Source organism: Pygoscelis adeliae, unplaced genomic scaffold (genome assembly GCF_000699105.1).
Source record: "Pygoscelis adeliae isolate BGI_AS28 unplaced genomic scaffold, ASM69910v1 Scaffold120, whole genome shotgun sequence".
In the NCBI taxonomy this organism is placed as follows: Eukaryota; Metazoa; Chordata; class Aves; order Sphenisciformes; family Spheniscidae; genus Pygoscelis; species Pygoscelis adeliae.
The window spans coordinates 7,064,457-7,074,967 of NW_008824032.1; the positions used below are offsets into that span (position 1 = coordinate 7,064,457).

The 10,511-nt window shown below is 42.7% G+C and overlaps 1 protein-coding gene across 1 annotated transcript; it reads left to right on the forward strand.

The window, feature by feature from the left end:
• The first annotated feature begins 7,135 nt into the window (after positions 1 to 7,135).
• GPR15 (G protein-coupled receptor 15) lies at positions 7,136 to 8,221 on the forward strand. Its single transcript, XM_009329573.1, has one exon. It carries the CDS (start codon positions 7,136 to 7,138, stop codon positions 8,219 to 8,221), a length of 1,086 nt encoding a protein of 361 aa, XP_009327848.1.
• Positions 8,222 to 10,511: the final 2,290 nt, after the last annotated feature.

Genomic DNA, 10,511 nt, shown 5'->3' on the forward strand with positions numbered 1-10,511 from the left:
CCCCCCCTCGCCTCCTCCCCTCAGCCACCGGTGTGTCCGCTGGGCGCCCGGTGCCTGTCACCCTGCCGGCACTTGCAGGTCTCCAAAGCAGGGCCCCACCGCTGACACAGGCCCGGCTCAGCTCAAACCGCGGCAGTCCAGCCCCGCACCTCCACACCTCAGCACCGCGCCTCGCACCGCCCTCGTCCGGCGTGAGGGCACGGCGCTGATTAATGCCGAAATTGCACACCTGCGAGACGCGGGCGCTTGGGAATCTGGAGTCACGGTCCCAAAGTCCCGTACCTGCTGTAACAGCCATGAGTTTTTACGGAAACACAGAAACCCGCTTTGCAAACTCTCGTTTCTGCAATTCCAATTGTTTGGTCTCCCCCTGCAGCCATAAGGCTCACATTTCTTTCTTTTTTGCTTGATTGCTTGTAAAAATGGTGACACGACATCCTGCCTGAATGACTTGGGAAATCACCACATCAGAAACAAAAAGATTTAGTAAAAACTGCAAAAATCGGCAACACTGCCTCCACATCCCAAATTGAACGTTTCCCCCCATCCCTGGTACGCATACCCACGCAAATTACAAGAGTACTCTCAAAAGTGGTTAACAACTCCCCTGGCTGAGAGACCACCACACCCACTTTTCATTTTACGAACAAATACTCAGAAAAAACAGAATCATGTCCCAGGTTTTCACGTCTCTGAGGACCTCTGGGGAACGATCCCAACCAATTCCTCTCCCAGAGCAGCCAGGAAGCGTTTTTGCAGCGAGGTAAGAAGCTAGGATGGCAAAGGTGAAAGCAGTGATATAAGAAACTTCTCTGACTCAGTGCGACAAAATAAAATGTTTTATTTTTTAAAATAATTAGAAATTATATTTAATTAAGAAACCTCTGCCTATACGCCCCACCTTTCCAGATCGTGGAACTGTCTCACCAACATCTCATAATGTAACTGTCTGCAAGGACGTATTTTGGGATCTGACTGGGATTTATGCTGGACTCTAAAATATTTAACATCTTTATCGATGGCCTGGAAGAAAGCAGAGTATTGCTGATAAACTTCACAGATGACACGAGGCCTGAGGGAAGGGTAAATAATGACATGGAGAGGGCACTGGTACAGGGTGACCTGATCATTTGGCAGCTGGGGGCAAGTAAACATGCATTTCAATAGGGTCATCGATGAGCTCATTCATTTAAGAGCAAAGAGTGGAGGCTATACTTACCTGACATAAAACTTTATCCTGGGAAGCACAAAACGAAAAGGACAAACGGGTCACGGTGGCTTACCAACTGCCAAGATGGTGCTGTGGCCAAAAAAACCAACTTTCCTGCAACCTCAGATGTATAAACAGAGAAATCACAAGGAGGAAAGAAGTTGTATTACATCTAGAGTTCCTGCTGGCTGCTGAAATAGCTTGTCTGGTTTTGACATGTTGATAAAGTAGAGAGAAACCTGAAAAGGGACATGAAAATCACTGAGAGAGAAAACCTCTCTCAGTGAAATATACCACAGAAGGTTAGTCAATTTAATTCACTGAAAAGAGAGCTAAGGATTTGCAAGACCATAAAATACATGTAATGGCAATAGGGAACAAAAAAATCAGTAATAGTTTTTTCAGTATACCTGGCAAAACTATCAGAAGTTGAAGCTAGAAAACTTTAAAAGGATAAAAAAACCCCAAATCCCTCTGTATTCTAAGCCACGGGATAAGCAGAATTGGAACTGTTCACTGTAAATAGTAGTGAATTATCTAACACCGGCAAGTCTATAGGTTCTTCTCCTAAAAGATCTAATCTCATAAAAATGAGAATCAATTCTGGAAAATTTTGCAGCCATTATTGAATTAGACTACAGCGACCTCTTCTTCTTCGTCATCTGCCCTGATCAATATGATGTGTGCAGCTGCTCGAAAACAGCCAGAGGGAAGAGATGTGTTTTTGTTTTATTTATTTAATATCAAATACCCTCTACAGATTTCACCTGGATTTTTTTTTCCTGGAAAAATACCTCTCTGTATAATAAGAGTAACCCAACAAAAACGTTACAAATGAAGGCAGGGAGTCATTCACCGCTAACACCTGCCTTTTTCGTTTTCTCTTCTTTTCACACCTCCTCAGTGTACCTCAGCAAAACCACTGGTTGATCTGTTTAGCTACAGAACAGGACCATTTGCGAAGCTTTTCAAAGTAAAAGTTTGCTTCACTGTGCAGAAACTGTGGCAGTTTGCACATGAAAGCACAAAGGGAGTAACGCTGATGGCAGTAGCTTAAATGCTGTTCCTGCTTTTTGCAAAACTGAAGTTTCTTTCATAGCAGACCTGGATCATGTGCATTAGTTAGTACCTCTAACAGAAGTTCTCAGGCACTGACAGAGTTTAACATCAGAGTGCTGCAAACAAAACAAACAAACAAACAAAAAAACAAACAAACCCCTAGCTTCTTGCACTAAATTTGTGTCATACAAAATTTTAGCTCTCACAGTCTAAGGAAATATGTAAACATTTGTAGGAGGCAGCACAATCTGTATTAAATGAAGTTGATACAGGATGAGAAATGAGATGAGAAATGAAAAAACCTTCTTCATATATCACATTCGCTTCAGGAGTTATCAATCCAGGCCTGAAAAAGGTGTTCAAAAGTCTGCCCGTTTCTTCCAATACTACTAGTTAATGTGCTACAAGATATTGCCTCTCCCAATTTTTAGTTTTAGTTTTTGTGTTTTAGGCACCATCTTTGAGCATTTCACATAGCCAGAATGAGCAGAAAATCCCATGGATTCCCCTCAGACCTATTTATCCAGTCTCCCTGGTTTTATTTCTGCCTTCTGTATTTTTCTATCCGTGGCACAGAACACGGTCGGCTAAGAAAACCCTCCCCTAATTATAATTTTCACAGAGAGAAGACCTTCTAGATGTGCTTCTTCCAAATACGATGAATAGCACAGGTTCGCTTTAATGATACCCACTTGTCCTCTAAGTCAGCGGTCTCCAAACCTTTTTATCATGCACCCCATCAGTAAAAACTTTTTGAGCATGCACCCCTATTACATGTTTTTTGGGTTTTTTAAATTATACACATATACTACTGTACTAATATATTATGTACATTATAAAACATACACAAAAATGTAAATTAAAAAGGGATAAGATAAAGAGGAAATAAACACTATTTTAAAAATATTTATTTTATTAAGCGTACAAAAAATATTTTCTTCCCGCACCGCACTTTGTAGACCACTGCTCTCAGTATGAAACTATTTCAACCTATCCCGATGCATTATCTCAGTGCCCACAATCTTACCTGGATCAGTTCTACCCTCTCCCCTTTGTTCAGGGTTGAAACTTTTGTTGGTTAGCATTCATCTGGTTACCTCTGAGCCTGCATTCACCTAGGTTATAGCATAGTAGGGCAGTTTCAGCCAATTTGGTGGGGTTTGTTGGTTGTTTTTTTTTATTTGGTCTGCAAATCTCTATTCCTTACAGAAGGTTTTTGAAGCACAATCATTTAGAAACTACTACACTTTCTTTCACAACGAAATGAACCTCTGTTCCTTCTCAGCATTTAACATCATTAATAGTTTACAGATACGTTGCTTATTTTATCTAGACGCCTGTGCTTATATAAAAGCACATGTACAAGTTCAAACAAAACCACATTCAAACTATCAGTAAAATAGAGAATGTAATGTAAAAAAATAAAAAAAACCCCAAACGCACACCTCGCTACCAGAAATGCTTCAATAGCAGAAATTTGTAAGGGGGGGTGTATGTAACAAACGAAGTCAACAACCCTGCATACTTCCTGTGCAGATAGTTCTGCTGTGCATCTCTCTTACTGATTTTGCCACAAAATTAGAAGGCTACCATAAAACATGTATCACAAGCATTACAGAACTGGGACCGAAGACATGAAATCTTTTCCCTTGCTACTGTTGGGAATACCTCAGCATTTCCTATGAGGAAGATTTAAGGAATGGTACGAACACCGACACGACAAACTTCACAAGTGCAGTGGAGAAAGGCAGGACCGTCAGAGAAACGCACGCTCTAAAGCAGAACTGGCCAAATGCACAGCCATGATTACAGTACCTGCTGTGAGCGCGTGGTTACAAAAGCTTTAGGTTCATTCTCAGGTTCAAAACTGCTCAGCACCCCGCGGCTGCATTTTTTCAGAGCTGTGTCAAGGGCTGGACAAGACAGGTACCCCGAATGGAAGAACATACCCTCAAGCCAAGCCAGTAGCTGTTGCTTCAGCAGTCAGTTTTGTTCGGGAAAAGGGTTTACACGTACCCGGCGAGGTTTGGGAGGAGGAAAGTGCTGTGGAAATCTAGGTGGGGAGTGAGGAGAGGGTGGAGGCTGTCCTCTTGGTGGCAAAACGTCTCACCGCACCTCTTGGATCTTAGCACATCACGTGCTGAGCTTTCTGGATTACCTATGCAGAAGTGTTATGAGGGGAATTTCCGTGTGCTGAGTATTCTTGAGAGATTGGCTCTACCTCAGGGAAATGAGGTCTGGGAATAGTAAGACCCTACATGATGCACTAAGTGAATCAATACCACATAAAAAAACCACAAGGCTTACAGACTTCCGACAAATACGCCTGCTGCTGCTCCACTCAGATAATTACAGATTGCTTCATTATTCATGACAATGCTTCATATTATCTTTGCAAATTTTCTGTCCAGATAAGGAAGTGTCACATCTGTAATATGGCAACACACAGCGACATCCACAAGTCTACTTAGAGCATTCAAGAAATACAGAGCAAATTCAAGAGAACAGAGTTGATCCCTGTTGGAAAAGGTTTACTATCTAATTTTTTATTTTAGTAAGTAAGGCTATTAAACTACAGGGAGACAACAAAGTGAGGAACTGCAAACACAGCAATACATGGACATATGCTTATCTTTATGGTTCCATTAAGCTTTTTTAAAAGTTACTCACTTTTTTGTCTGCTCTGGGATGGGGAGAGGGAGGGAGTGAATTTCAAGAAGGAGTATAGAGTAGCATGAGATGGAGGGAGAGAAGTTTGTACCTGATTTCTAAAGCTTGCAACTGCATGTAAGCTGATAGGATGTAAGTGCAGAGTAAAATAACATGTAGGTCCATCTTTGCAAGAGAGGCAGAACTATTATACCTCAGACCGTAGGGTTCAGCTGATCTTCTACTTTAGTATTGATGGAAAGAGGATACCTCTATTTCCCACTGCTTCTTGAAAGAAAAAAACTGAAACACGTTCCTTGAAGCAGAAATAAGCAAAGATGACACAAAACTCACCTCTGCACTGAATCCACCAAAAATAATTTCTGTAAACTGTAAGATACTTTGGCATGTTTACACAACTCTTAGCCAAAAAGTAGGTGTATCTTTTGTAATCTTCAGATGGCGCAAAGATGATTTTTAGCCTGTGCTTCCTTACAGGTTCACACTAAACGTCTGTGGCATACAAATCGGTAAACTAAGCCATGGTGGTTTTATACACCTTGATCTTTTTCCAGAGTTTGTGATGCTGAATTACACTCACTGACATAATTAAATACTTACACATTCCATGAAAAATAGTCAGCTAGAGTCCACTAGTTCCCTATGATAGGAAGGCAGTTGTATATAACAGCTCCTTATTAGATATCAGCATACCTACACGAGAGAGTGCTCACCTAAATATCCCTTGATCCAGCAGCCAGTCGTTTAATAGCAGCTGGCTGCTTTTCCAGGTGCCTGGAAGTCTACCAGATATCTGCCACACAGGAGCATATAACCTGAGCACTGGCAGAGTGAATCTGAGTGCATCAAGAGCGCGCTTGGGGGACTAACTTGCGGTCCATGCAATTTGGAGTTGCTCTTTGCCTGTGGAGACATACATAGATGCGATCTATCTGCCCGGGGCTCGAGCACGCTCCAGTAAGCAATTTGCTCAAAGCTTTGAAAATCCTGAAGACACACTTGGTCTGTGAACATGCAGGTGGGAGGGAGGGCAAGGAGAAAATTAATTTATCTGCAGAAGAGAGGAAGGATGATGAAGACCAGTAGTAGAAGTTTCAAATTAGCATGCACTGACAAAGCTGTAATGAATTCAGTAGTTTAAAAAGTGAGAATTTTCATTCACTTTATGCAACGCTGAAAGGGCCGTCTGTAAGGTAAGCCACAGATGGAGTGATATTGATATCGCGAATGAAAGATGAAGGAAATCAGAGCTCTTTAAGAGAAGTGAGCACTGTACATAACAACGGCTCAAGAGGCATGGCGGGCTGTGCAGTCAGGAGGAGAAGGAACAAACCACTGCTCCGGAGACCAGGACTGTGGCTGATAAGGAAGCCTGTGCAGGGATCAAGTCAAGTTTCAAACTGCAGAAGAATATATGACACACTGGAAAACTGTCCTCTAAGTTCCTAATACATTCATAGAGCTGGGTGTGGGGAGCCCAGGGCTACGGGAACTGGAGGGGCTGCAGGGCAGGAGGGGGGCACTGGCAGAGCAGTGGAGAGCCTGGGACTGATACAGAACAGCTAACTACAGGGCAGAATGGAGATGGTAGTTTTAAATGTTTTTCCCCAAATATTTTTGTATGAGAGAATTACTCTCAACAGAAAACAACAATCATAAATGGACAAAGAAAGTGAAAAGCTCCAAGCCTCAGAAAAGTTGAACTTGCCCTGAAAAGCACAAAATGTTTTGAGTAAAGATAAAGAATGTGGCACCTGAATTCACCATTCTCTGACTTCTTCTGAGCTGGTACAATCTCGAACCTCTGCAAACTAGCAATATCCTGTCCTAAAAAATAAAAAGTTCAGAATCTTGAAAACTACCTTCCCTCCCCCCCCAAATAAAAGCAAAACTCAAACCTGGTTCACTTATACAGGCATATGCAAAATGAAGATAAAATCAGTAAAACTAAACCTGATTTTAAAAAAAGAAGCAAGTGTTTATTCTGAAGACAGGGTTTTGACTAATCAGAGACTCTCATCGCTTGTCCGTTGCCTATGCGATTGGCTAAAAGTGTGCAAATTACCCCCGTCAAAACCACTTTTCTCCTCCCTCCCCCCGCTCCTCCCCCTTCACTCGCTAACATGTTTTTAAAGAAGACTTTGAGGGGAAGGGTAGGGGGAGCTCAGAGCCTTCCTCAGAGCGGGGATGCCAGAAATGGAACTCACCCAGCTTTCGCCCGTGACTACAGTCACTTTCAACTACGACTACTACTACGATGACAACTGCCAGTACCAGCACCTGCAACATATGTCTACTTTCCTCCCTATCCTGTACACCGCTGTGTTCCTGGTGGGCATTGTCGGCAACTCCATCCTGATAGTAGCCTTGGTCTTCAAGCGACGGGTCCAGAGGCTGATCGACGTCTTTATCATCAACCTCGCTGCATCTGACTTCATCTTCCTTATCACGCTGCCGTTCTGGGTGGACAAGGAGGCATCGGATGGGAGCTGGAGGGTAGGACCTTTCCTCTGTAAAGCTAGTTCCTATGTCATCTCAGTAAACATGTACTGCAGCATCCTCCTCCTCACTTGCATGAGTGCTGACCGGTACCTTGCTATCATGCATCCCTCTGTCGCTAAACGGGTCAGAACAAGATCCTATTCCAGTGGACTCTGCATCTGTGTCTGGTTATTATCCTGCTGCTTAGGGATGCCAACCCTTTTGTCCAGAGAACTGAAGAAGCAAAATGGAAAGACTTACTGCACAGACAAAGCCGTGACAGAAGCCAAACAGATTGTGTCACTGATGCTTTTAATCCTGGCCTTCTTCTTCCCACTGTTGAGTATCTTAACCTTTTACTGCTCCATCACCAAAAGACTCTGTGTGCATTATCAGAGAGCTGGGAAACACGATAAGAAACTGAGAAAATCCATCAAGATTGTCTTCATTGTAGTGGCAGCTTTTGTTATCTCCTGGGTTCCCTTCAATCTTTTCAAGCTTATGGCCATCCTTTTGGGACTCCTGAAGCAGCCCGACTGTTTTCCCGACATGGTTGCCCAGCTGGGCATGAAGGTGAGCAGCCCGTTTGCTTTTGCCAATAGCTGTGCCAACCCTTTCATTTACTATTGCTTTGACAACTACATCCGCAGAGCCGTGCTCCGGTGCCTGTGCCCACGGGTGAAAATCAGCAGCAGTGGCAACAACTCTGATACTCTGGACACTCACCTGAGCCACTCCTTATCCAATTTTGTTGCGGGGGAGTATGCCGCTAGGAAGAGGAAGCGCTCTGTGTCCCTCTGACTGGGAGCCAGGACTGTGGAGGAAGGAACTTCTCTCTCCAAAGACGGCAGGGAAAAGAATAAAGTGAGAGAAACTGAAAAAAAGAAACGAGCAACAGAGGCAGAGGTGCAAATGTAATGGAGTTGGCACTTCAGGTGGGAGGAACGCCACTTCCCTTTAAATGCAGATAGATGGAATAGGAAACCTTAACCACAGAATTACAGTTCACAATGATTGCTGTGTCACTGCACGGTGTGAGTCTGAGACCATCGTTCCGTGAAATATTCCACGCAGAGCAAGAAAAACAACACAACAGAAGTGTTTCTTCTCTTTGGTTCCTAGCTTACCCACAAACATGTCACAATGTCCTCAAACCAACCTGATCTGTTTTTTTGGAGGTTTTCTGAATTTAGAAATCCAATGTTTTCATGAATTTGTGTGTTACCAGTTCTCATAACTTGAGTCCTGTGCATTTTTCTTTAAGCCTCAGCTTCTTATTATAGCATTAAATCTTAGTTTTAATCACAATAATTAAAGTGAGTTTCTAGAAACTGTGATTTCAGAAAAAAGGTAACTTGAAGGCAGAGAAACCAGAAGACTGGCAAAAGAAATCCTGCATTTAACCTGTTTCTTAAAGGAAAAAAACAAGAGAAAAACCACCTGTGCTTTTTAAGACATTTTTGAGGATCTGACACAACTTCTGACTGCTTGGGTTGTCATATAATGGTAGGACATTGCGTGCCGTTCAAAGTCCAGGTCTGCTTTGTTTAGCTGCAACCGGTTTATGTAAAGACATATGCAGTAGGGCTACTTTCTCCCACTGGAGTCAAAGTCAAATGCAAATGTGCCTGAAAAGCAAAATTAGCCAGAGTTTCACAAACATTTGAGTGATTCTCTGTGAGAAGAACGCAGAATCTCGGAGAATGCTGAGAAAACTTGGGTGCAGAGATGCTCACAGGAAAGGAATTCAAAAGGACCAATGTTTTAGTTCATTTACAGAGTTGAACTATAAAGTTGGCTCATTCCTACCCAGAAATCTTTGGGAAATGCAGAGGTCTTGCATTTAATATGCTGTGGGGAAGATATCACTTGCCCAACTGGTGTCAAGTCTGACAGCAAATGGGGTGGGGAAACAGCGAAAGCGCTGTATTTTTAACAGCTGTAGTACCTCCTAGATTTACAAGCTGAACAAATGTGGAGCAAGGAGTTAAGCAGCTCATCAGAAAACTGGTACTGGACTTTTATAAAGCTGACTACATCTATTTTATTGAATCTTTCATATCCTTCTAAATGCCAATGATTGATAGAAATGATTGCTTAAACCAAAGAAACCAGGGTACAATGTTTTAAAGTGCGCGGTTAAAAAAAGTATTACATTTCCAAGAGCACTGGGATACCTTGGCTGTGTTGCAGTATCTCATATTCTGTTGTCTCTCTTGTTAAATGTTTAGCTTAATATAATACTGCTTGCCATAAATATAATAAATCAGTATCATAAAGCATCCAGGATGTGTAATGTGACTAAGTCAAAAGACTGTTAGAAACTTTCCTTTTGTATTTCCTGATCTTTAAAGATTTTTATCTCTCTTCTCTTTTGCACTTAGCCTTTGAAGCTTTTGAACTAGCTTTCACAAAACCCACGAAGGTGTTGACTAGAGGCAGAATTAATCTTATCACTAAGTGATAAAACAAAATACATGGAAACAAATCCTGAACTGCAATAAGTAGAAGATTTTTAATGGTACTTACAGCCCTGTAAGATAAATCAAATTCAACTCTGCCAACAAAAGAGAGAGTCAGCAAATATACATCTTTGAGTCTACTTTTTAAGAAGTAAAATAAGCTAGTAACAACTTGCATGCAATCTGTTACACAGCAAACCCTGTACCATTTTACTGGGCAGCACTGTTTCAAGTTAAGTTTTAAGAGTGTGGTTCTGTGATCCCTTCTCCCAGCTTTGCCAGGGAAGGAATAAGCTGACACACAAATCCGTACTGTGACTGACCAGAAGGACTCTGCAGGAAGTGCCTAGACCTTTCTCCTGGGGCAGGGACAGGCAGCAGACCTGCCTGCAAAAGGTGTGCCCAGGTTGAGGACCTCCTGCAGCAGGTGGCTGAGCTGCAGGAGGCGGTGAGAAGGCTGCGTAACATCAGGGAGGCAGAGAAGGAGCTAGATAGCTGGTTCCAAGCACAGTCTGCAGCGGACCTGCAGCCCACGGCCAAACAGCCAAAAACTCCCCCCCCCCGGCACACACAGAAGGGAGCGGGGGAGCCAGTAATGCAGAAGAATGGACAGTTGCAAAGGCAAGGAC